The 27,682-nt window shown below is 45.2% G+C and overlaps 1 protein-coding gene across 1 annotated transcript; it reads left to right on the top strand.

The window, feature by feature from the left end:
• Nucleotides 1–1,767: 1,767 nt before the first annotated feature.
• CAV2 (caveolin 2) lies at nucleotides 1,768–27,395 on the top strand. The gene is made up of 3 exons (XM_060244864.1): nucleotides 1,768–2,133; nucleotides 2,690–2,877; nucleotides 25,105–27,395. The coding sequence occupies exons 1-3, from the start codon at nucleotides 1,984–1,986 to the stop codon at nucleotides 25,253–25,255; spliced, it is 489 nt and encodes a 162-aa protein (XP_060100847.1). The 5' UTR covers nucleotides 1,768–1,983; the 3' UTR covers nucleotides 25,256–27,395.
• Nucleotides 27,396–27,682: the final 287 nt, after the last annotated feature.

The raw sequence follows: 27,682 nt of genomic DNA, 5'->3' as shown, positions 1-27,682 counted from the left end.
GGGGGACGTCAAGAGCCACATGTGGCTCCCAACCCGCAGTTTGACCACCCCTGTTCTATGGTCTTGCAGGCTGCAATTAATGATGGTGGAGAAAGTGGTGTTAGATCTCAAAACCAACCAGGCATCATGAGGAAAGGGTGGGTTGAGTGTTAAGAGAAGGAAAGTTAGAGAAAGATGTTGCTAAAAAAGCAAAGACTTAGGAGAGATGCCTGAGCAATAAAAACCATCTCTCGTTCAAAACAAGTCCCAGGCGGGCTGTTTCACCACCCCTGCATACACGCCCCATCCTGTATTTTAACTGTTTTCAACACTCCCTTGTTTTCATTGGCTGCTTTCAGAATAACATTTTAAGACAATATCTGCTGCAATTAACTTCCCCATCCTTCAGTTCTTTGCTGATACTTTATTTTCTTTCAGATATTTAGCTGTCTAAAATTCTTCTGGTTGACATTTTTCTACAATGTTTAGCTGACCCATTGGGAATTGATTTGCTTTTCCATTATTTTACTAATATATGCATTTGTTTATTGCATTTTTTATCTCACCTTTCCTCCAAGGAGCTCAGGGCATCACATGCAATTATCACGACTTCTGCTTTATCCTCACAACAACCCATGAGGTAGGTTAAGCTAAGAGAGAATAACTGACCCAAGGTTTCCCAGCAAGTATCACCACATGCAAGGATCATCTGAATCTAGATCACTCGCAACAACACTGCACCAACCGCCCCAGTGTTGCATCTTTTTGAGTTTTACACCAGCATGGAGCAGTGGTTAAAGTGTTCGATGAGGCTCTGAGAATCCCTACCCTGCCATAGAAACGTGTTTTCTTTAAAAGCTGCTACTTTAGCAACCTCTTTCCCTAACCTCCCTTTTGTGAACACTGGACTGATCTCCTGGGCCAGTCACACACACACTCAGCCTAACCCATCTCAAGAAAGGAGGACGATGCAAGCCACTTTGGGCTAGGGTTGCCAATCCCCAGGTGGGGGCAGGGGATCCCCTGGTTTGGAGGCCCTCCCCCCACATCAGAGTCGTCAGAAAGCAGGGGGGAGGGGAGGGAAATGTCTGCTGGGAACTCTGTTATTCCCTATGGAGATTTATTCCCATAGAAAATAATGGAGAATTGATCTGCGGATATCTGGGGCTCTGGGGGGGGGCTGTTTTTTGAGTTGGAGGCACCAAATTTTCAGTACAGCATCTAGTGTCCCTCCCCAAACTATCCTTCGAGTTTCAAAGCGACTGGACCAGGAGGTCCAATTCTATGAGCCCCAAAAGAAGGTGCCCCTATCCGTTATTACTTCTAATGGAAGGAAGGCATTGAAAAGGTGTGCCGTCCCTTTAAATGTGATGGCCAGAACTCCCTTTGGAGTTCTATTATGCTTGTCACAGCCTTGATCTCGGCTCCACCCCCATGTCTCCTGGCTCCACCCCCAAAGTCCCCAGATATTTCTTAAATTGAACTTGGCAATCCCTACTTTGGGCCCCTGTCCAGAAGACAGGCGCGATAGAAATGAAGTAAATCGACAAGTGAGTCGCGTTGGGCTGAGAATGCGCTGGGAAAAATATTTTAAGGACATTCCCCCCGTCAATCATTATGCCTCTGAGAGCGTACAAAGTGTTTTCTCCCTATTCCGGCAAGCAGAGGCAAAGCCCTTTCAGGTGCGGCGCTGAACTCTCCAGGCACTCGAGAGCGGCTCTTACGCAAAGCGCGGGCGCCTGGCTGCCAAAGGGGAGTCCTTGCTCAGTCCCCCGGAGCATGCGCCGCAGCCCAAGCTGGCACCGCGGCGGCGGCAGCAGCAGCAGCTTCCCGTGCCCAGCCTGGCGGGTTTGCAGCTGCTGCGTCGCTTGGTGTGGGCTCCGCTGGGGCGTGGTCTGCTGAGCGCCTGCCTGCTCCAGTCCAGCGCCCCCCCCCCCCCGCGCGGCGTGATCCAGAGGGCCCAGGGCAGCGGGGAGCGCCTCACTTAGAGCGCCGTGAGCGACCATGGGGTTGGAGAAGGAGAAAGCCGACACCAAGATCTTCATGGACGAAGAAGACTTCAACCGAAGCAGCAGCCCTGCTTTATCCGACATGGAGAAGAGCTTGGAAAAAGCCCCAGACAGAGACCCGCACGGGCTCAACAGCCATCTGAAGGTGAGCGGTTGGGGAGAGCTTTCCCAGGTATCCACACGTTACCTGTGCCCGCTGCTGCTTTTGCACGCTGTAGAGACTCCTAGGAGTCGCTTAAACGTTTATTCCATTTAAGGCTATTTCAGCTCGTGCCTGACTCCCCTCCCCCGCCCCCCTTCCGTCCTAAGAATTAAAAGCTCACTGGGATAGTATTAAACAAGTCCCTCCGTTCTCCCCTGGTTCTTATTTGGAGAATGACTTGTTTTGATTGCGCTACAGTTGTTGGTTGGGCAGGTGGAAGGAACGCGGAGCGGCATTCACTGGTTGCTGGGTACCTGTGATGCTCACAAATAACCCCCCCCCCCCCGTCCCCCGAAAAAACCCTACCCTTGTTCTCTTCCACATGGTACAGTAGAAGGCCAGAGCCTGTGTTGATTCAGCAAGATTCTTTCAGATCCCACAAAAGCAGTATTGCACTCCCTCCCCCCCCCCCACACACACACATTTCTCGGCCCCCCTCCTACTTTGCATTTCCAAAGGGAGGCTGGTGTTGCCAATGCTTTATTGTGTCTCATTCCAGCTGGGATTTGAGGACGTGATCGCGGAGCCTGCCTCCACTCACTCTTTTGACAGAGTTTGGATCTGCAGCCATGCGCTTTTTGAGCTCAGCAAATACCTGATCTACAAGTTCCTGACTCTTTTCCTGGCCATCCCCTTAGCCTTGATTGCAGGAATTCTCTTTGCGGTGCTCAGCTGTCTGCATATCTGGTAGGACTTTTAACTTCTTGCATCTTCTGGGGTGTTACTGTTACAAAAAAAAACCACCTTCATTGCACTGACAGGTGGGAAATGCTCTGAGCAGTTCTGCGCTCTCTGATGCCATCACTGCTGGTGGTGGTTATTTTAGATTGATCTGCTAATATTAATTCTGGTAGAATTTGTGAAGCCTGGGCCTGTTCATGTTCACTCGGGAGTTACGCCCAGGGCCCTGACCTGAATGACCAAGGCTGGCCTGATGTTGTCAGATCTCAGAAGCTAAACAGAGGCTGGCCCTGGTTATTGGTTGGATGGGAGACCCCAAAGGAAAACCAGGGTCACTACACAAGCAATGGCAAACCACCTGTGACAGCACCTTATACACAAAGCCTGTGGCCTCAAATGACATTTTATATCAGGAAAGTATAGAAGGGATTGAAATCTTAATGTGCGGAGTGCAATTTAATCTGCAGATGTAGCAAAAATTGGTGGTAGAGTGCACTGTACCATTTCAACTGCAGAGAAATGATTACATTTTCCAAGGTTTCTCCCTGAATAACACCCCACAAGTGGGGAAGTTGTGCCGCATGTGAAAGATTAAGCTAGACTCTCCCTGATCTGCATGTTTTTTGTTTAATTTGCAGGAGATATTAAAAATGTGACACATGCGCATGCCCCATCTGAAGTGATAAAGCTCATTCAGAATTCCACTGCCTTGTTCTAGTTGATGTACAGAGCAAGCCGTATTTGTAGCCGTTGTGCTCACCCACACACTCAGAAGCCAACATAGATTTGCACATCATAAGTCACTCTGTTTCTCAGCTTAATGCCGAATGTGCAAACAAGCTCGAATGAAAATCATGGCATTTGAGGTTACGGGGCTGTCTTCTTGTTTCATACCTGTAAAGGATCTCTGCTTTAGTCATCAAACAAACATGCCTGTATGCAGGGCCATAGCCAGGAGTTTGGAGAGGGGCTGGGGCATGCTAATTAAATTAAAAATTAATTTAAATTAGATCAACGGCGCAGGGGAAGGAGGGCCCGCCCTACTGTCCAAAAGCAGTCCTGATTAGAGGAGGGATGGTTGCCTGCGGCTCTGTACGTGGTAGAGGAGAGGCAGGTAGCAAGATGTCCTTGGGAGGCAAGCAGCAACCCTAAGGCCAAGCCGAACAACCTTTCCACTGCCTGCCCCAGCCCTGGGGGTGGAAAATCTCAAGTCCTGCCATCCAGGAGCCTCTCTTTCCCCATAGTACTGCCATAACACCAACCAGAAGCCACCATGCAAGGGAGCCACTGCCACCAAGCAGCTCCTATTTCAGCCTAATGCACCTCCAGACAGGCATTGCGCTCAGCAGGTGAGCAGCGGGTCATGCCAGCTTGCCCCTGAACTGCAGGACACTGCTGTGCGGAGTCCAAAAATGCATGAACTTCTTCCTTCTGGGAATTAAGGTGCTTTGCCTAGAAGGAGCAAAGGAGGAAGCTAATCCAAGGAGGAAGGATTCTCCCTCGCTGGCAATGGCCCATTTTGTAACCTTATTAAAGCTGCCTCTGATTGGGTGTTGAAGCTTAAGCCCCCTCTCTGCAGGGGATTACTGAGGAGCAACCATCAAGGATAAAATTAAGGGGTTAAAGGGGATGATTGAAGAGGGCACTACCCTGTGGAGCCCCATTGGCTATGACCCTACCTATATGAAGCAGGCCTTGTGTCTCATTGTGTTCGGTGGACCTCCACTCTGCATTTAAATGTGCTTAAAGTTATGGCATTTGTATTGCAATCGACATGTAAAGAAAATCACTATTCCATCTTATATTCTAACTAAGAGTAGGGCCCATTGTGAAGAAAAATATAACAGGCTCTAGAAGGAGGCTCTGGGCGAGTGCCCCCCCCACCCTTGCTGTCTTCCCACCCACCCAAGTGAAGGCATTCACTCCCCCCCCACCACAAGGGGAGCTGATCTGTGCCAACAGGAGAACAGTTGTAATTCTGAGTGATCTCCAGCCCTCACCTGGATCTTGGCAACAGTGGTTCCCCAGGAGGAAATGGCATTGTACCTGTCTGAGATTCCATCCCTCCTCAAACCTGACCTCTCTAGGCCCCACCCCTTAAATCTCCAGGAATTTCCCAACCTGGAGTTGGCAATCCTATCCCCTTCCCTTTATCCTTGAGTTCAGCTTTCCATCACTTTCCCCCTCCCTAAAGCCTCTACATAGGAAAAGTGCAGTCTTTCTCCATAGTGGGAGGGGGACCAAAGCAGTTTACATCATTCTCCTCTCCCCTCTTTGATCTGAACAACAACCCTGTGAGGCAGGTTAGGCTGGAAGTCTGTGACTGATCTGAAATCACCTAGTCAGCTTCCACAGCAAGAACCTAGGTCTGGCAGATCCCACTCTGAAGCCCTAACTCCTATGGTCTCCTCAAACTCCACCACAGAATCTCCAGAAATTTCCCACCAACCTGGAAAGGTATCACTAAAGGCCTTTGGGTGAGTGCCTTCTGACCCTTGCTGCCTTCCCATTTACTCAAGTGAAGCCATTCACTCCCCTCCCCACCTCAAGGGGAGCGAATCTCTGCCATCTGGACTCTAGACAACAGATTTCTCTCCCTATTCTGAAGAAAATAACTGATTTGGTGGGTGGACTGTATGGCATTATATTCTCCAGAGGCCTCTCCCTTTCCTGATGCAAGCAGCCTGGGTTGCCTAGCAACAGCCTCTGGCTAGCACTTCCCAGGGGGCAGCTATGGGCTCTAAGGAAACACTCCAAGTGGGGCCTGGCCTCCTTTTTGAGGCTGCATGTGCTGGGAGGCCTTTCGTGAAGCCACAGTAGTTCTGCAGCTCTTTCTGAGGTCGGTTGACAGAGAGGACACAGAAAAGAGTTGGAGATGTGGCTGTCTTTGAGGTAAGACTGCTTTTGGCAGTGTGTTCAACATTCCTTGGCCTGCAGTAGGTGAGGCAGGGAAGTCAGCCAATGGGAGGCCAGAGACAGTGACCAACATGTGATGGGCCACTAGTGTGTTCCCACAGTAACTGCCAAAACTAAGGTTTGTTGAGTTTTACTGACAGAATTAGATTTGCTGGCTAGCAACAGCCACTGGGACAGAGAGGAGCGGACTCAACCAATGCCATGCAAGTACTCTTGATTGATAGTTTGACAGACCAAAGGCTGATACTCCACAGTCCCACCGAGCCCCAACCAATCAGGATTGTCAGATTTGCCACCGCGGCAGGAGGATTATTACTAAAGGATAGTCAAGTGTGACCCAATTTACAGATACTTAAATCTGTGGATCCAGGCCCCACTGACACAAAACAGATGGTTCTACAATTTTGGGTGAACCAGAAAAATCTGAAAACTGAGAAAAGGAAAGGGTTACAAAATATGAAAAACGGAGAACAATTGCCTGTGCAAGGAAACTGTTCCTGGAAGGCAAGAAGGAGAGGAGCAGGAGGAAAGAGACATTGGGGGGACAATTACAAATGAGGAAGATGTGGGTGTCTGGGTGAATTGTTGCTGTCACTGCCACCAAAGCAGCAAAAGCCTGGGCCAGCCCAGAGAGTTCCTGCCACTGGCAGCACTGCTGCAATGAAGTTGCAGGGCAGGCAGTCAAGAGCCTTGCTGCCACAGCTTCCAGGCCTCCTGTGGCTTCCTGCCTCAGCTGCCCTCTTTAAACCTTCCCATTGGCTTACAACTGGTAAGACTGTGAGTAGTGGCAGTGGAACCTTGTGGAGGGGTGAGAAGGTTTCTTAGCACCCATTCACCTGTCTCCAACACTGTTTCTCCCCACAGTCTCGCTGGTTACAAGCTGATGGGAAAGTTTAAAGAGGGCAGCTGAGGCAGGGGTGAGAAGGAGCCTCCTTGCCCACCCACACATTTCCATAGCTGCCAGCTCTCTTCACTTTCCCATCAGCTTCTAACTTCCAAGACCACAAGGAGAAGCAGCAATGGAAACAGGCAAGTGGGTGAGAAGAATTCTTCTTACCCCTCCCATAGTTCCAGCACAGCTTCTTCCTGCAGTCTCTCCTCCCTGTCCCCCAACATTGCTGCTATGCTACCTGCTCTCCCTACCTCCATCTTGGACTGGTGTGGCTCCCTGCCCCCCCATGACCTCCACTCAGACTCGACAAGTTCCATGTGGATTCCTGCTTGTTTTTCCTTATAGCCACTGTCCCCTTGTCCCTCAGGGCTAGCTTGTTTTTCAGTCACAGCACTGCAGATGTTGGTACATATGTGAACACCAATTAGGGTTGCCAATCCCCAGGTGGGGGCAGGGGATCCCCCGGTTTGGAGACCCTCCCCCTGCTTCAGGGTCATCAGAAAGCGGGGGGGGGGGGGAGGGAAATGTCTGCTGGGAACTCTATTATTCCCTAGGGAGATTTATTCCCATAGAAAATCATGGAGAACTGATCTGCAGGTATCTGGGGCTCTGTGGGGGGGGGTGTTTTTTGAGGTAGAGGCACCAATGTTTCAGTATAGCATCTAGTGCCTCTCCCCAAAATACCCCCCAAGTTTCAAAAAGATTGGACCAGGGGGTCCAATTCTATGAGCCCCAAAAGGAGGTGTCCCTATCCTTCATTATTTCCTCTGGAAGGAAGGAATTGAAAAGGTGTGCCGTCCCTTTAAATGTGATGGCCAGAACTCCCTTTGGAGTTCAATTATGCTTGTCACAGCCTTGATCTTGGCTCCACCCCTAATGTCTCCTGGCTCCACCCCCAAAGTCCCCAGATATTTCTTGAATTGTACTTGGCAACCCTAACACCAATTCCTTATGTAGATGCTTATATAAATTGACTATTTGTGATAATGTGCATGGTATTAATTTGAGTAACTGTCCCACAGCTGCTTTTAGGTGGCATTGTATCTATAGGTGTATTAGTGAATATTACTCCACGTTACCCTTGAATGTGTGCCTACATGTATGATAGTAGCACTCAGCCAAAACCAGATTTTTTGGGGTGTGGCGGTTATTTCTGTAAGTCCTTCCTAAGGACATTTGATATGTTAACTTTCACAGCAACTGCAGGCTCCTACATACCAGGCTATGAAACAGGAAGTTCCCAGTAGGAAGGAAGTGGTATTTATTGTTCTAGGCAATTGGAACTATCACTTCTGGGGTTTGTGTAGAGGTTGCTGTGTTTACATTGATGCATTTGAGCCAGCAGCATGGATTGCAGGTGTGTGTCAATCTGATTAAATTCACTTGTGACTTGTAAAAGCATTGTGGGCACCAAAGACACTGAACCCGGCGGCCTAAAGGCCAGCCAAAGGTTTTTAGGCACCTTAGGTTAACTATGAATTTGGTGTACCACCTCCCAAAATAAGGACAAAAGTGAGATGCCTAGAATGAGTATTTTACTTACTGGGCATTACAAGGTAACAATTAAAAATACCTCAGCTCTTTAAGAGTCCATGTTCCAGCACAGAGCTATAGAAGGCCAAAATCAATGGACATGGAGATTCTAGAAACCTGAATGCTAAACTTCCCTTCAAAACAATGGAGTCTCTTCTTACCTTTATGGCACCCTTCAGAATCTCGCATGCTAGCCAATCTCGTGAGTGATCAAGCTGGCCCTAGGTAGGATCTAGTATGTTCATGGCTAAGCAGCAGTTTATCCTACAGTTAGTTCATAACGTAGCTCTGTGAAGCACATGGCTTCTGATCTTTTTCAGAATGTACCCTTATGGACTCTGCGGAAACACTGGACCTGATTTCTCTAATCAAGTCTTCTTTGCTGCATTCCCATACAGGATATGTCTTTTCAACATTAGAACAAGAACTAAAAGACAATGATAACTCTGGGGTGTCCAGTCAGTTATATTTTGATTAAGAGCATTCTGAGGACAAATTATATGGAAGTGATTATTCATGGCAGAGTTACAACTACCAAAAATAAAACAAAGAGGGGCCATGTGGCTTGAAAGACCTTGAACAGGTGTCAACCAGCAACAGTTAAAACATTTATCCTTCTAGATGTGTGCCTCTTTCACCTGCCTGGGACCCAGGCAGTTAAAGGGGGTGGCAGGGCACTTCTCTGCCACTTGGAAGCTGCCTTCTTTTGCTACTACCTCTTTTGCCTGCCCAGGACCTTGGCAGGCCCGGTGCTAGGGCCTCGGGTGCCCCAGGCCAGCACCTGTCCTGTGCCCGCCCTGCCACTGCACCCCCATCCACTGGAAGAGCAAGTGCAACAGTGTGGAAGGAGGGGTAGGCAGGCTTCAGCCAAGTCGGGTATGTGGAGTGAGCTCTTGTAGGTGCAGAACACCTCTGAGGGTGAACTGCGAAAGCGCTCTCCTCTGAGTCATGCTCAAAGAAGCTGCGCTGATGCCCCACCTGGCTGCTTTCACCTTGAAGGCAAGAGCATCCAGCGGGGCATATTCTTCTCCAAGTTGGGCCTCCCTTGTGAGGGAAGCCTGGCTTGGAGAAGCTGTGCCGATGCCCTGCCCGTCTGCCTTTGCCTTGAAGGCAAGAGCAGCCAGGCGGGGCACATTCTCCTCTGAGCTGAGCCTTTCTTTTGAGGGAAGCCCTGCTTTGAGGAGAGCATGTCAATGCACCTCTGAGCAGCACACCTAGTGACTTCTTGAATCAGTGCTCTCGCAAGTGAATAATGGGCGGGGCTTTAGGGAGAAGTTTTAAAACTCGAAGGGAAAATTCTACAATTACAAACTTAAATCCACATGTTCAGGAAAACTCCTGTTCAAACGTACTCTTGAGAATTGCAGGGCAACTCCAGGATGAAAGCATTTTCATTGCCCATTCAAAAAAATGAATGTAGAAGACTTAAGAAAATGCAAAACAAGACAGAAGTGACAGAGATATGCAATGTAGACCATTACTTTTTAAAATGCACAAAGACAGGTTTTTCTGCCAAGTGTAGAAACAGCCAAAGAGAACTAGAAAGAAAGAAAGAAGGACATAGGCTGCAATCATACACATTAAATAATGCAATTTCAATGCAATTTCAAAGCACTTTCCATCTGGATTTTGCCAGTTCAGACAGTAAAATCCAGTTGGAAAGTGCATTGGGAGTGGATTGAAAGTAGGGTTGCCAATCCCCAGGTGGGTGAGAAGAGTAAACCATAAGGTTTCTGTGATAACCAGCCTCTGTATCACTTTACATGGTTTTTTAATTCTTATAAACCTCTTTATAGTCTATGAAACATTTAACAAAATATGATTTCAAACAATACACTGATGAACAGAACACCCTAACGAACAGAAAGAAAGAACACAGTCTTTGAAAGTTCAGAATAAACTTGTAAATATCAGGTTCCGTCCTTCCACATAGTAGAGGGAATCCACAGGGCATTTGTTCCTGAGGAGACCCCACAATGTCTTTTTTTGAAGATTCAGCTTGAGATGTACACAGCCCAACACAGCTACAAGGTTGTACTTAATTTTCCCCGTTTCACCAAAGGCTTTGACCAGCTGTGTATAAAGTACAATATTTATAATAACAGTAATAATAATTTTTAATTTATATCCCGCCCTCCCCACCGAAGCAGGCTCAAACTTATACTACAGAATACATTCTTAAAACATATTTATCAGTAAATCACCTGCATAAATACAAACCTTTTTACAATTTCATCAGAGGACATGCAAGATTCCAACTCTTCTCCTTCAGGACATTCTTTTTAAAAACCCTTCCACCAAAACTTGTTTGTTTGTTTTTTTGGTCCCTAACTGCTCCTTCTTTGGGTTGGGGTAGCAGTTGTTTGGTAAAGTTTAGGAGACTAGGTGATCCTGCCTCTACCTGGCTGCAGTTTTTAAAAGGCTACCTTGAGATGAAGGCAATCCTTATTATATCCTCCTAGTTAAACTTCTCCTAACTAGATCCTGGGACAAACCAGATTTCCTTGCAAACTAGAAATCAGGTGCCCCTATAACTAGAGAGAAGCTGTGGTTTACCCTATGGAAATCTAAGGATGCACCAGCTTTCAGTGGCTGAAAGCAAGATGCACTGCAACTCTAGTCTCTTTAAAAGGGAGCCTGATGTGGCCTAGTAGTCATGCTGCCTTTTATGAGAAACCTAAAATCTTTTTAAATCGCCCCTATCTGGCCTAGTTGAATTTTGAAAGAAGATAAAGCCCTAAACTGGATTAATTTTTTTTTAATTTCAAAAAACACAATCCCTAAAAACACCCTTATTAGTGGGGCAGCCTATTTAGTGGCCCTAGCCAAACCGAAAGCACCCTCAGACTCCAAAAATAACTCTATAAAAACATGAAAGTGACCCACCCCACACAGCCCACATACCAACCCCCACACCAACCAGAGGTAATTTAAAAAAACCAAAATGTGACAGAAAGAAACTTAACTTTTAACCCCACACCCCACCCCACCCCAAAAAAACCAGAACCAAGAAAAGGGACAACAGGACAGGATGCAAAACCAACAACAACAGAATAGATCCAAACAAATCACTGAGAAAAGGCCAAGAAACTGAACTGTTAAAAAGTGACCTTTTCAACAATGAAATTAGGCCAAATAGCTCCCCTCCCCAAGAACCAGAAGAGAAAAGGAACAACAGCAGCACAACACAGCAGCAACAGAATCCTTTTAAAACAGTAAAAAAAACCCTTGACTTTTAACAATACAGGAACTTTACCAACCCCTCCCCCACAAAAAACCTTCACACTAACCCCAAGAAACCCGTCACCCAAAACAGGAAAAGTAAAGGGACACTGCACTTTTAAAAGTCCTCTCACTAAAATAAGATATAGGCAAAGTGGCAACCCGCTACCCCAGGCCCCCACCCCCAGCAGAACCCTCTAACCCCAACCGCAAATAAGCTGTCCAGTACCCACCCACCCAAATCTGTAAAGGGACTCTGAGTCTTAAAAAGTCCTTTTACTAACTAAAATAAAAACAAGAACCCCAAGATTGTCTTACCTTAGATGTCTTCTCTTCTCCAGGCAGTTCAGGCAAGACTGAGAGAGAGCAGCAGCAGCTGAGGCCAAGGGCCAGTGCAGCACAATCTCTCTCTCACACCAGCACCAACACAGCAGCAATGGAATGGAGTCCAGCCAGGCAAATTCCTTAAAAAGGTTCTCTGGCCCTACACAGAGCAGTTTCAAAAAATACCACTTCTCTGTGATTGGCCAGAGAGCACTGTTTACTTGGATACCCAAGTAAACAAAAGAACAACACTGTTGCTGATGGCTGGGGGATTAGCCCAGCCATCAGCTACACAACAGCCCTGCAAAGCATGCATTTGCAATGCATTTTGCAAATGCATGTTTTGGATTGGCTGCTGGGGCTCCTCTCCCCCTCCCTCCCTTATCCCAGGGAGACTATGGGAGAGGCGGGAAAAGGCTTCCAAAGGCAGGAAAGAAGGCAAGCAGCTCCCCTGAGGCTGCAGAAGCTCCTTTCCCACCTTTTCTATGGACTTCTGTATACTTCCAAATATTGATTCAGAAGTATACGGGGAGCCGTATACAGCTCCCGTATAATGGCTTCCAATTGGATTTGGAAGTATACGGCGCCGTATACTTCCGAATCAGGGGGGATTCGAAGATTTATTCGGTTTGGCCGAACTGAATGCACACCCCTAGTCAGTAGCCCTCTGATGGGATTCTGGCCTGACAGGGACAGCAGTAGGTGGGTCACAGTGAGGCTACCCAATGACAGGGGGAGTGGTGACAGACAGACTGCAGGGCCACTCCTGTGGTAGCCACAACTTCCAATAAGCCATTTTGGTGTAGTGGTTAAGTGCACAGACTCTTATCTGGAAGAACCAGATTTGATTCCCCACTCTTCCACTTGCAGCTGCTGGAATAGCCTTGGGTCAGCCATAGCTCCTGTAGAAGTTGTCCTTGAAAGGGCAGCTGCTGTGAGAGCCTACCCATCTCACAGGGTGACTGTTGTGGAAGGAGAAGATACAGGAGATTGTAAGCCACGTTGAGTCTCGGATTCAGAGAGAAGGGCGGGGTATAAATCTGCAGTCTTCTTCTCTTCTAAAAATTGAGGATCTAGCCACCTGTTAGGCTTTTATTATATCTATGATTACAATCCATCGCATTAAATAATAACCCCTGTGATAACTGTAAATATATAATTGAAAATATGGCTATTATTTAAATGTAACTAAGCAATTAAATGCTTTAATGTTTGAGATAATACATTATCTCAAACATTAAACACTGAGTCCAGTGTTTCTGATGGTTACAAATATTCCGATATGCTGCAAGTATTCAGATATGCTACAAATCCTATTGTGACTGTATGTAATTTTATTTATTACAATATTTGTGCTTGTTTTCCTCAACTTTTATTATTCATATGTCTTAGGTGGGAAAAGACTATTGTGCATGTTTTATTTAGACATATTTAGGATTGTTCTTAAAACAGTTCTGCTCAGACAACTCTCTTCAATGGAGCTTATTCGTAAGAAGAAATTCATATGATTGCACCATAAGACATTTAAACTTTATTTCCTAAACATGCCAAAAGGCACAATTTTATATGCTAGCAAAGTCACATATTATGCATTTTATGTTGTTAAAGTGATCAAATAAGTTTAGGGTTAATAAGAATGTCGCTATAGCATATGTTTTAATTTTTCTCCCAAATAGCTGGGGCTTTTCTCTTTAAAAATGGAAAGGAAAACTAGGGTTCCCCTATGGCTTCAGACTCTGAAAGCTTCCATCTTTGCCGAAGACACCTATGAACTGTCAGCTTGAAGGGGTTAGCTTTTGGGGAAACAGGTGGTAAGTTCCACAGCCCCATGCCGTCTCATCCTCTGGTATTACCTCATTCTTGAAAAATGTTTTTTTTTTCTCTTTAATTTCGATGGGTGTGGGAGAGCCAGTCTACATACACGTCATTCCACTTCATTTTAAAATGAACATCAAAACCATTGTCATTAGGGGGGTGAAGTCCATATGGCTGTCAACGTGTTTATAGATGCTTACATAGAATTCAGTATAACATGATCTAGAATTTAATCTGTCCAGATCAAAAGAAAAATATAAAAGGATGGGGTTATGAGGGAACTGTTTCATTGAGTATCTCTCTAACCAACATGGCACCACTTTAAAAAGGAATTGTTGATCGGATTGCTAAGTCTGTGTTATAAGAACATAAGAGAAGCCATGTTGGATCAGGCCAATGGCCCATCCAGTCCAACACTCTGTGTCACACAGTGGCAAAAAATTTTATGTATACACACACACTATGGCTAATAGCCACTGATGGACCTCTGCTCCATATTTTTATCTAAACCCCTCTTGAAGGTGGCTATGCTTGTGGCCGCCACCACCTCCTGTGGCAGTGAATTCCACATGCCAATCACCCTTTGGGTGAAGAAGTACTTCCTTTTATCCGTTCTAACCCGACTGCTCAGCAATTTCATCGAATGCCCACAAGTTCTTGTATTGTGAGAAAGGGAGAAAAGTACTTCTTTCTCTACTTTCTCCATCCCATGCATTATCTTGTAAACCTCTATCAACCTCTGTTGTAAACCTCTGTTGGAAAATACCTGGAGACTTTGGGAGTGGATTCGAGAGAGGATGGGGTTTGGAGAGCGGAGGGGCCTCAGCATGGTGTAATGCCATAGAATCCACCCTTCAAAGGAGCCATTTTCTCCAGGGAAGCTGATCTCTGGCAGCTGAAGATCAGTTGTAAAAGCTGGAGATCTCCAGGCCACACCTGGAGGCTGGCAAGCCTAGTTGATATGGTACTCAAACACTTGAAAAGCTGAGAGTAAAGCCTGCTTTAATCCATGCCGCAGCTTTTTTGTCATTTCTAGCTGTCATCTCAGGATTCCCCCAAAGCATATGTTCTCATTCAGCTGTGCTTTGTCCAACAATGTGGAGATGGAATTAGGTGGATGGAAATGTAAGGCCATTGTTCAGCTTTCCTGTGGAATCCCTTCAGTTTGGAAACTTGTAACTGTTGCTTACTTTTGAGGGCAGAGTAGTGAATTCCATTCAAACACTCCCAGTGTCCCTTGGAAAACCGCCAAAGCAGCTCTACTGAAGGGACTGTGAATTCCCTGGCTTCAGCCAGTTCCATAAGAGGGTGTAATCACAGCTTTGGTATTTTGTTTCTTCAGCTTACAAATGGAGACCCTGTTATTAACCTGCCTCCCAATGGTGAGGCTAAAATTCCATCCTGCACAGGAAAGCCTTTTGGAAACCCTTGGTTAGGAAGCATTTTGCTGAAGTGCCAACAGAGAGGAGTTGCTACTGTGTTAGTAAGCCAGAAAATTCACATAAGAGCTTGACCTCACATTCCTTCTGCATCTGCTCCCAGAGCATTCTGAGACTTGAGAAGCTGTTGCATAGCCTTAGTGGAGGGCAGGGTGCTTTTACCTCTGGGTAGTCTGAATTCTTCATGGACATATTGTGCTTCATTAAAGCGGAATAAAAAAACAGGAACAAAAAACTGTGTAATGAAAAGAAAGCCCTAATACAATAGCATGCCGGATTTTAAAAAAAATAAAGCAACTGTTACTATTTTAAAAGCAGCTTACCTTGAACCCTTCTTTCAAGATCAGTTAGGCTGGTGGTGACCATAGTTACATTATGGGGTAAGGATGTGAGAACAATTTGAAGCTGTGCCCAGAGTAACCACCCACTGAGAAAGCTGGTTGCAGGATGGTTAAGGGAAAAAAACTGCCTCTCTGTTCTTCTGTTCCTTAAACGGACCTTCTTCCTGTTCTCGCCTCAAGTTTTAAGCTGAGAACAGTGCATCAAGATCTTGCACATATGTGTGTACAAACTTCTTAAAATCAGTCATTTTTATGAATGCATAGCTAGCTGTATGTATGTGATATGCTGTTTCACATTTCAGGATTTGAAATGCTAAATTTGACCTATAATTAGAGGATTCCACTTAGGTATATTTAGGACTGCTTTTGTCTCCACTCAGGACTCAAAGCCATTTTATTAGAAAGCCCAGAAAATATAATGTAGACAAATAAAGCAAGAAAAAAATGTTTAGCACAGCTCCTGAGTTGGTCTTGGATCCATTTTGCTAACTTACAGACCAAGAGCTACACCTAGGCTCAACATCTACAAGAGAGAAGGAACACAAGCACATGAAGATCTCATACACCTGGCCAGCGCCGTAGCCAGGATATGGAAGGTTGGGGGGCCTTTAAATTTTTCGGGGGGGGGCACTCAGCTACCCTACCCCATAGACTTTTCTCCCACACCCTTCAAATCAAAGTACTGCCCCACCCCACACAAAATTTGGGTGACGGGGAAAGGAGGGCAGCAGTGACAAGAGTACCACTCAAATAATGCATGGGGCTGGCAGCAGAAGCAGCCCCCAGCCTCCCCCTGTGAGGTAAAGGGCCCCGTATGCTATTTGAGTGGCGGGGAAGGGAGGGCAGCAGGGATAAGAAGACTGTTCTCTTCCCTCCCTGCCATTCTCATCGCTGCTGCCCTCCCTTCCCTGTCACCAAAATCCTGGGTCACCCTGGCATAAATAGCCCCCACACGTCCCCTCGTACTATGGGTCTGCACCTGGCACCAAGCTCCTGCTAGGCTAAATACCTAGGGCTGCCAGCTGTGGGATGGAAAATATCCAGGGACGCACCCCTGCCCCTGCACTCACCACCCAAGAGGTTGAAGACTGGACCCTCCCAGCTCAGGGGAATGTACTGGGTCACCCTGGCACAAATAACAGCCTTGGGAATTTCTTCAGGTGAATGAGCCACCCATGGCTGAACTCCTCAACCCAGCACCTGTCCCAAGTGAGGCTGGGCAAGCCTTCATAGCACCAGTAGTGACAGGGATGCTGGGGAAGCCAGCGGCCTTGCCAAAAGACAGGAGAGAACTGGGGGAGGGAAGAAGGTGCTGGCAGAGAAGCCAGGAAACCTGCAAGATTAAGAGGCAAAGTTGGGAGGGAAAGCCCACCAAAAGTTGACACTGAAGCGAAGGGTGATTGTGGTGGGGGGGAGGGGCAAGGCACAGGCCAGTAGCGAGAAAATTTCAGTTGGGGGGACCCACAGGGAAGAAAATTGGATGCAGGGCCCCCCCTCTCTGGCAGCTCCCATTCTCTCCACTGCTACTTTTCTCCCTTTGCTCTGGAGGCCCCGCAGCCCTCCACACGGCACCTCTCCCTCCCACCCACTTACCCACCAACTGGGCAAAAGAGTAAAGACCGGACTCCTGGGGCTCTTGCAAGCCCCCCCCCCTCACAAGATTAGCAGAAAAAGCTGCTCTGAGGCCGGCTTTCCAGAGCGATCAGCAAGTTCAGCACTGGCCACCCCACCACTGAACTTGCTGATCGCTCTGTGAAGCCAGCTTCGGAGCAGCTTTTTCTGCCGATCATGTGATCGGCGGGGGGGGGGGGCACCTTGCAAGAGCCCCAGGAGCCCACTCTTTACTCTTTCGCCCAGCTGGTGGGTGAGTAAGTGAGTGGGTGGGAGGTTTTGCACAGAGGGGGGGTTGAGGAGGGTGGGATTTAGGGAGGGGCTTCAGTGGGATATAATGCCATAGAGTCCACTTTCCAAAGCAGCCATTTTGTCCAGGTGAACTGATCTGTCACCTGGAGATGAGTTGTATCCCAGGAAATTTCCAGCCACCACCTGGTGCTTAGTAACCCTTGGTAACCTGCTGCAGAGGAGGAACACAAGCTCAGCCCAGATCCCATTTGGTTTACCCAGATTCTGATCAGAGCTTTAAATTGTAGCTTCTCGCTGCACACGTCGCCCACAGGGAATGCTCTGATTAGTGTTACATTTCTGGCCAGGCACAGGGACTGAGCTCTTGAATTTTATATGAGTAGATGATGTTGAGTGATTTTGTCTTATGGAAAGCAGATAAGGGATTACTGTTTATAGAATTAATACACTGAGGGCTGCTTTTGCCATGAGTTTCCAACTGACTCACATTGGAACCACTAAAATTAAGTGAATACAGTGCTGAATTCAGACCAGGGAGAGCCAGATTCCAATCTCCAGTCAGCTGTGACACTCTAGTGACCTGGAGCCAGTGACTAGTTCTCAGCTCCTCCAGCTATGGTTCTTATGATGAAACAGGAAAAAGGCTGTGGGTAGGAGAAAAAAGATAGTGGGTAGGAGAGAAAAGGGACAAGTTTTATTACATCTTCTTTTTTTGCTGGAACCAAGGGTTTGACTTTCCCATTCTTAAAATATCTGGTAGGAAAGATTCCAAACTGCTGTAAAAATACCACTTTTCCAGTATTAAAGATGGGATCCTTGAAGTGTTGAAGTATAACAAAACATGGTCATGATGGATAGAACCATATATCCTTTCAGCAGATCTAATGTTAACATAAGGTAGCCCCAGAAGTTATGTTAAGTGCTTCTTGCTTTCCATTTAGAGGACCAGTCTAGTCATCAGTCCTGATATTTATAAATATCAAGGACTATGGCCTTTGCTTCCAATGTCAATGAAGCTGTAGGTTCAGGGGCCTGCAGAGTGGTGGATTTATTCTCTTTTGAAGGATAAGAAATTTGTCTCCAAGGCTCATTTATGGAGCTGATTTCTTGCTCAGCTTGGTTTGAAAGTGGGGAATCCAAAGTACCAGATTGTTTGCAAAAGAATTGAAGTAATGGATCAAGTTTCTCATAAATTTTGCTCACCATTTGAGCTATTAAAAGTGTTTGGGAAGCCAAGAATTCAAAGTCCTTAACATGAATTCTTATCAGTTGCTCCTTGGAAGTTTCCATAGCTGATCATTTGGGAGCAGGAGAAACTAAAGTTTTGGTCTCATTAGTAATGCTGGCATCAAAAGATTGTAACGCCCTCCCATTGAATAGAAAAGGGAAGTGCTGGCTGGAGCAAATAGGTGAACTTATATCCAAGAAGTCATCCGTCCTACTCTGTTTTCTCTGGGGTGCCAAAAGTTCATCAGGGGGGTGGTTTCTTTTCCAGATCCCTGTGCATTTTGCTAATTGCTTCATCAGGGGATCTTGTATAAAAATTTCGGCTCCCCACCTTGAGCAATATTTATGATGAAAAAAATGGGAAGGAGGAACCATGTACATTGTCATGGTAAGCAGGATAGGATAAAATGTGATGAAATTAAATACATACAATTAGCAATTAGCTTTAGCATAGTCAATGAAACAGAAATAGACGTTTTTCTGATACTCCTGTGCTTTCTCCATAATACATCAAATGTTGGCAATTTGATCTCTAGTTCCTCTACCTCTCCAAAACCCAGCTTGAACTTCTGGTAGTTCCTGATCTATATACTGCTGAAGCCAAGCTTGTAGGATCTTTAACATGACCTTGCTGGCATGTGAAATGAGTCTAATGGTGCGATAGTCTGAACATTCCTTGGCATTACCCTTCTTTGGGATTGGAATATAAACTGACCTTTTCCAATCCTGTGGCCACTGTTGCATTTTCAAAATTTGTTGACATAATGTGTGCATCACTTTAACAGCATCATCTTTTAGGACTTTGAATAGCTCAACTGGGATACCGTCATCTCCGCTCACTTTGTTGTTAGTAATGCTTTCTAAGGCCCATTTGACTTTACAGTCCAGGATGTCTGGCTCAAGGTCAGCGATTTCACTGTCATGGTTGTCAAGGACATTGAGATCCTTCTTGTATAATTCTTCTGTGTATTCTTGCCACCTCTTCCTGATCTCTTCTGCTTCTGTTAGGTCCCTATTGTTTTTGTCCTTCATCCTGGCCATCTGCACAAAACGTTCCTTTGATTTCTCCAATTTTCTTGAGAAGATCTCTTGCCCTTCCCATTCTATTATTTTCCTCTATTGCTTTGCATTGTTCTTTCAGCAAGGCCTCCTTATCTCTCCTTGCTGTTCTCTGAAAATCTGCATTCAGTTGGGTGAATTTTTCCTTTTCACCTTTGCCCTTCGCTTTCCTTCTTTCCTCAGCTATTTCTAAAGCCTCATCAGACAGTCACTTTGCTTTCTTGCATTTCTTTTTGTTTGGGATGGTGCTGATTGCTGCCTTCTGGACAATGTCATGAACCTCCGTCCATAGTTCTTCAGGCACTCTATCAACTCTAGTTCCTTAAACCTATTCTTCACCTCCACTGTATATTCATAAGGGATGTGGTCAAGGTCAAACTTGAATGGCCTAATGGCTTCCCCAGTTTTCTTCAGTTTAAGCCTGAATTTTGCAATGAGTAGCTCATGATCTGAGCTGCAGTCAGCTCCAGGTCTTGTTTTTGCAGACTGTAAGGAGCTTCTCCATCCTTGACTGCAGAGTGTATAATCAATCTGATTTCTGTGTTGCCCATCAGGTGATGTCCATATGTAAAGTTGCCTTTTAGGTTGTTGGAAGAGGGTGTTCACTATGACCAGTTTATCTTGACAAAACTCTATTAGCCTTTGCCCAGCTTTATTTTGTTCTCCAAGGCCGAACTAGTCCGTTGTTCCGGTTACATTTTGACTTCCTACTTTGGTATTCCAGTCCCCTATGATGAGGAGGACATCTTTTTTTGGTGTTGTAGCAGGAGGACCCCGCATTATTAATTAAACCGGATCAGAAACAGAGGAGGCCGGGGGCGAAGTCAGGAAAAACAGCTTTATTACATACGTACGTACGGGCCCAGACAAAGGTGGGAGTCTGAGCAAATGACACAGTGAAACACAAACCTTTTATATCATTTCTAACAAGCATTACATAGCTGCAACACACAGGTCACTTGGTTACATGTGACCACATGAACTGATGGTTACTGGTTACAGATCAGTGGTTTCCAGGTCTGATACATCGCACACAGCTGCCTAGGAGAGTATGGGACATCCCAGGCCGGCGCAGCACCAGGCCGTTGGTATTACAGTTTCCTGTTGGTAAATCGGGGTGCTTTCCCCGGCCACAAACCACTAGATCAGTCCCTGAAGCCTATGTGGTCAGGCCCCTACTGGTGCGTATGCAGTAACTACTGATGCGTGTACAATAACTACCAGTAAATAGCTTTTTAGTCAGAAGCTTGTATCTACTTTGATTACAAAATGCTGTAAGCATAATGCTGCAAGCATTCTTCCCTTAGTTCCTCTTTTTCTTCAACTGCAAAACATAAGAAGCCTCTCCCTTGCCTGTCTTTATTGATCTTAATTAACCCCTTTATTTTGGTATAGCTATAGCCCCTGTGTGCATCCTAATATCTGCTTTTTGGCCTGCTGCCACAGTGTTAATTTTAGAAGGTGTTGTAGATCTTCATAGAACTGGTCCACTTCAGCCTCTTCTGCATCAGTGGTTGGGGCATAGACTTGGATTACTGTGATATTGAATGGTTTGCCTTGGATACGGACTGAGATCATTCTGTCATTTTAGAGATTGTATCCCATTACTGCCTTCCTCACTCTCTTGTTAACTGTAAAGGCCACACCATTTCTTCTGCGGGACTCTTGCCCACAATAATAGATGTAGTGATCCTCTAAGTTAAATTCACCCATTCCTGTCCATTTTAGTTCACTAATTCCCAAGATGTTGATGTTCAGTCTTACCATCTTGTTTGACTACATCCAGCTTACCTTGATTCATAGATCTTACATGCCACGTTCCAATGCAGTATTATTCTTTGCGACATCAGACTGTTCTTTCACCATCAGACACATCCACAGCTGAGCGTCCTTTCAGCTTTGGCCCAGCCGCTTCACTCTTTCTGTGGTTACTTGGACTTACCCTCTGCTCTTCCCCAGTAGCATATTGGGCACCTTCTGACCTGAGGGGCTTATCTTCCAGCACCATATATTTTAGCTTTTTGTTACTGTCCATGGGGTTTTCTTGGCAAGAATACTGGAGTGGTTTGCCATTTCCTACTCCAGTGGATCACATTTTCTCTGGGTTCTCAGGTGTGGCCTGTCCATCTTGGGTGGCTCTCAACAAAGAATAGTCAGCAAATTTGGAAAGAACCAACCATGGAACAGTTCTATGACGGGACCCTTAGATTAGCCAAAGATGCCACACATACTCTAATCTACGCAAGGGGGATTTGGCTGAGATTGACGGTATCTAGGGTTGCCAGCTCTGGGTTGGGAAATTTCTGGAGATTTTGGGGTGGAGCTTAAGGAGAGCAGATTGGGGAAGGGAGGGATGTGATGCCACAGTCTGCCCTTCAAAGTTGCCAAAGGAACTGTTCTCTATAATCTGGAAATCAGTTATAATACTAGGAGAGTTCCAGCCTCAGTTAATGGTACCTTATGCTAAAGGCGCTTCATTCCCACATTCTGTGTTGGGAATGTGCACAGTTCTGGTTGTTTCAGCAGAAGAAAAGATAGAAAATGTTTTAAGAGGGTAATTCTTTTCTAACTTCCGTCACAGTTACCTGAGAGTGCATTAGATGCATATTGACGTTGTGTCACCAGTGTAGAACTTCAGACTTCAACGCATTGTGAAACAGCCTGGATTTGGTAAAATAATCAGCAGTCACAATTTGGAGCCCAACAGGATTTCCTTTCTGTTGTGTGTTTTTATTATTATTTTGCCCAGCCCAAGTTCTCACTGTTTAGATTTACAATAAAATGCTAGAATGGTGTTAAAGGTACACATGAATAATTGAGGCACAGCCTCTTCCTTCCTAGCTTTCCCCCAAATTGAAGACAGACATATTCAGAATGCTCAAACTCTACTGAGCTTCAGTGCCTGTTGGTGTGGCCAGCCCAACCTCCCACCTCAGATTGATTTGCTGCACTGTTGTGTTTTAGACGGAGGGCATTTTCACACAGTGTGCTTAAAACTAGATTAATTTTAGACAGTTCTTTTTACAGGTTGCAGTATGTACACACAAAACAGATGTTAATCTTGACTGTTACTAATTAATGTTTGCTTATGCATCACTTCTATTTTACAAGACTTTGTTTTAAAAAAAAGTTCCAACTGCAGAAAGGTGTTCAAATAGTAACATAATCTGTAAAGTCCTTCCATACAGGGCTGGATCTAGACTGTTTGGCACCCTAACCAAGGCTAACTACTTGCACTCCCCCCTCCCCCCGGTAACACACACAGCTTTCCTTGGGGGGGGGAACCAGCTGCTTGGCTGAGGGCATATTTACAGCACAGTGCTGTATGAAAATCAGCCTTCTACCCATTTCCATCCCACGCCTTAAAGGGTGGAGCACCACTGCCTTATTATAATTGAGGGGGGTTAGGATGGCTTTGTAACTTCCCCACAATGGGCTTATTTAATTAAAAGTCACCACTCTGGAGCTGGCTAAGGGATGAAGACTGGCTTACCTTTGCTGGGTTTGGTCAAGGAACTTTGCCCAGGAATGAAGCAGGACAGCAGCAGCTGCTAAATCTCATGGTCTTAGGATCCACCGCAGCACGCCACCTTCAGTCTGCATCATGCAGTCACATGGGTAGCATCCAATTTGGCACCCTTGAAAGGCCAGTGCCCTAGGCAATGGCCTAATTTGCCTAGTGGGCGGTCCAGCCCTGCTTCCGTATACAGTTCAGATGCTCTTAAGAGCAACCTTATACTAGAAGAATGGGCTGAGATTTTAGGCATTTATGTAGTTCTTGGAATGGAGATACAGTGGTTTTGATGTGTATACCAGGGGCTATAAACTCCTGAGATAATAACCAGAGTTTGTTGCTTTGGTGCTTGTTATAGCACCCTTGGAAACTGAAATACTCCAGAATCTTAGTGTCACTTCAGACCAGCCATTTTCGCCTTGAGTCCTGAGATCAGTGTAACTTAAAACCTGGATATATCATAGCACAGTAATACTCTTTTCCTTGGATATTCCTTGGAGGAAAGTCATGGACTATCAGCCTTTGGGTTATAAGAACATAAGAGAAGCCATGCTGGATCAGGCCAATGGCCCATACAGTCCAACACTTTGTGTCACACAGTGGCAAAATTTTTTATATACACACACACACACACACACTGTGGGCGGCTAATAGCCACTGATGGACCTCTGCTCCATATTTTTATCTGTAACTGCCTCTTGAAGCTGGCTATGCTTGTAGCTGCTACCACCTCCTGTGGCAGTGAATTCCACATGTTAATCACCCTTTGGGTGAAGAAGTACCTCCTTTTATCCGTTCTAACCCGACTGCTCAGCAATTTCATCGAATGCCCACAAGTTCTTGTATTGTGAGAAAGGGAGAAAAGTAATTCTTTCTCTACCTTCTCCATCCCATGCATAATCTTGTAAACCTCTATCATGTCACCCCGCAGTCGACGTTTCTCCAAGCTAAAGAGGCCCAAGCGTTTTAACCTTTCTTCACAGGGAAAGTGTTCCAGCCCTTTAATCATTCTAGTTGCCCTTTTCTGGACTTTCTCCAATGCTATAATAGCTTTTTTGAGGTGCGGCGACCAGAACTGCACACAGTATTCCAAATGAGACCGCACCATCGATTTATACAGGGGCATTATGATACTGGATTTGTTTTCAATTCCCTTCCTAATAATTCCCAGCATGGCATTGGCCTTTATTGTAATCGCACACTGTCTTAACATTTTCAGTGAGTTATCTACCATGACCCCAAGATCTCTCTATTGGTCAGTCTCTGCCAGTTCACACCCCATCAACTTGTATTTGAAGCTGGGATTCTTGGCCCCAATGTGCATTACTTTGCACTTGGCCACATTGAACCTCATCTGCCACGTTGACGCCCACTCACCCAGCCTCAAGAGATCCCTTTGGAGTGCCTCACAATCCTCCCTGGTTCTCACCGCCCTGAACAATTTAGTGTCATCTTGGCCACTTCACTGCTTACTCTCAACTCCAAATCATTTATGAACAAGTTAAAGAGCATGGGACCCAGTACTGAGCCCTGTGGCACCGCTTACCGTCCTCCACTGCAAAGACTGCCCATTTATACTCACTCTCTGCTTCCTATTAATTAGCCATTAATTAGCTATTAATTTTGTCCCTTGTTTCATGTCTCTGGCCACACCCTGTAATGGGAAGCAAAACATAGCTCAGTCTATATCCCTCAAAACATGCAAGTGATACCCCCTGAGCTCTTTTGAAGAACCTTTTACTCCAGGGAGTGGAGAAAAGTGAGAAGCGAGAGTGCTTTGGGGGAGAAACAAGTGGGCACCAGGAAGTGCCATGGTGATCAGCCTGCATCTTTTGCAGCCGGCCAAGACGTCTGAAGATCCAGCTGCCTTGCTTTTGTGAAGTTCTTTCTCATCCAGTATTAACTCCTCTTTACTGCATCCAGAATTTGACAAGCATAGACCCAATCAAAGTTTAAGTTGTACTGGCGGATGCCTTTGATCCTTGGTACTAAATAAATCACAACTGATGGGGAATAGCAGGATGTATGGATTGTTCGTTTAAAATATCATTTAAATTGTCTAATTTCTTTTTTTTTTCCCCCTCTCAGGGTTGTGATGCCTTTCATAAAGTCCTGCTTCATGGTCTTGCCCTCAGTTCAGGCTGTATGGAAGAGTGTGACAGAAGTTCTTGTTGCCCCACTTTTTCACAGCATAGGAAAGTGCTGTGCAGCAGTCAACATACGCCTTGACCAAGAGTGAACATCTGGAAGCCAAGTTGTACCTCCTTTCAGATAGCATGGATGTGCTTAACCATTCATTCCAAAACTACTACTGCTTAAATGGCTTGACCTTTTTTTTTTTTTGTAGTGGGCTGCACATTTTCTGGAAATAAATCTTGCTGGGGAGGGAAGGAAAAGATGGATCATTTGTCCTGCAAACTGAAAAATACTGAGATATGTTGGCAATACTTTATTTTAATGGTACTTCCATTGTCTGACTCCCTTCAATGTTTTAGGGGAGCTTACATGACTACATCATGGTCTGTGACTATGACCGTCCTTCTCCTGGGATATTTTGCTGCTCTGAATTTGGCTATTACCAGGCATTGATAACTAAATCCCTAGATATTGTCTTTCCAGGATTGGACATAGCCTGTTATTTCAGCATTACACTCTACAACTGAACCTTAGTCTTACAAATGCCTCCAGAGTATATAGCTTTACACCTTGAATACTTTCTCCTTCTGAAGTCTGATGTTCAACCCACCCAGCTCCCTAACCGGCTGGCTCAAGTACAACCTATCAGCTGCTTGCAAAACCCATCAACACCTTTCCGTTCCAGCAATGCTGCTTTCCCAGATCCAGTGCAAAAATTCCCAAGAGCACTTGTCAGGGGCCAGATGGCACCAAAGGCAGCTGCATCTTAGAATGGGTGTCCTCAAAGTCAAGACCTTGCTATCATTTTGAGTTTTCAGCTGGAACCTGGACAGCAATAAGAGGAATTAATTCCACATCACCCAGGCAGGGACAGTGTGCCAAGTTCTCAACATTTAAACTAAGCCTGACCCTTCCAGAAGCCCGCTGCAGCCACTGTTGCACATTCCTCTTTCTTTCAGTGTTTGAAAGGGGCTCTGGGACAATCCTTGAGCTGGGTTCCAACTCCTGTCAATAGATTCCTAGTTCAAGTACTTATAATCCCTGATGCCAGCATGGAGCTTCTTTAACTCCAGTAAATTAGAAAGCCTTGCTGAGTACATCTGCATGTGGCTCAGACTGGTATGCAAGGTTCTGGAGTAGGATGAAAAAAGCACCTTAGGGTGCTTTGCTGAAGAACAGTTCCTCCCTCGCCTCATTTGTTTAGATGTATTTATGACTATTTTCTTCATTATTGTATAGGTCTAAGGGTTCTGTGAGGTTCTACTGTAGGAAATATAGTTGCTGTTTGGTCTCCAAAGAAACAAATTGATACCAAACGATGGAGAAAGTGAATAAAATGTTTCTGACTCTTGCTTATTACATGCTCAAAATGCAAAATAGGTTTATCCAAAGTGTGCTTTTAAAGAAAGATGCCGATGAAAGTGTTGATTTGGGGGCAAGAAGTAATTTTCTTTGCTTTATTTAATGAAACTTGATTTTGCTGTATATATTGTTTGTATGTAAATGATATTGCAATGGGTTTCCCTGATACTTAATTCTTCCATGCTCTGTATTCTTGCCCAGCTTACGATACTTGCTCTAGATAGCCTCTGCTCTGAGGAACTTATACTCTGCACAGGAAGACTGTCTCATGCATGTTTTAGATTTCTACACACAGAAAACAGGGTAGAGCTACTTAGCTGTATTCTGCACCCAGTACCTTATAGAGAGTCCCATTCTGCTGAGAGCACCTGAGAACCCCAGTGAGAGAAGGAAGGTGCCCCCAGACATGCATGATCTGGCACATGTGGATGGGAGTATGGCTCAAATGGGCTATCCCTCTTGGATCTCAGCAGTGTGTCTCTATTCCTCATCATAACTGGATGTGGATCTGAGTTTTCCATCTGTGGCCAGTGTGCTTTTCCTTGTGCATCTTCCACATACGAAGGTGTTGATATGCATCACAGTGGAGTGCATGAACATCTCTGCAGTGTTGCCAATTAGTCTGAGATTCTGTTGTCTAGAAAATCAACAAATATTTTGAAGTATTGCCATGCAATTCAAAATGTACCAAATATTTTGTAGAATTCCACCTTTACTCTCCAAATACTATAAAACAAACTATGCAAAAGAGTCTGAAAAATATACATATTCAAAAATGTTTTATTAAAACTGGTCTGTAGTATATTTAAGATTTTGTGCCTTTGTACTTTACAAGCAATATTTTAATAATTTACATAATAAATATTTTACTGACACTTTAACATGGTACAATGTTCTCTTATTAAAAGAAATTGGATTATTTAGAAATTCTGTTTAGAAATCTCTTGTGTTCTCAAGCTGAGAAACTTTCATTGTTCCAAAGCTTAATGAACACTAATTTTATATGCATCTAATATACTTGTAATTTACACGTGCATGTCATGAAATGTGAAAATTTATGCTAATTTTGAAATAGACTATTGAGCTGATATTTTAAGAGAATCAAGAGTATGCATGTAAAATATTTACACTGTGGGACAATACACTTTCTCTAAAGTGAATCATATGA

Source organism: Heteronotia binoei, chromosome 8 (assembly GCF_032191835.1).
Source record: "Heteronotia binoei isolate CCM8104 ecotype False Entrance Well chromosome 8, APGP_CSIRO_Hbin_v1, whole genome shotgun sequence".
In the NCBI taxonomy this organism is placed as follows: domain Eukaryota; kingdom Metazoa; phylum Chordata; class Lepidosauria; order Squamata; family Gekkonidae; genus Heteronotia; species Heteronotia binoei.
Note: the sequence above shows the minus strand (reverse complement) of the source record. Positions and strands in the feature narration are given on the sequence as shown.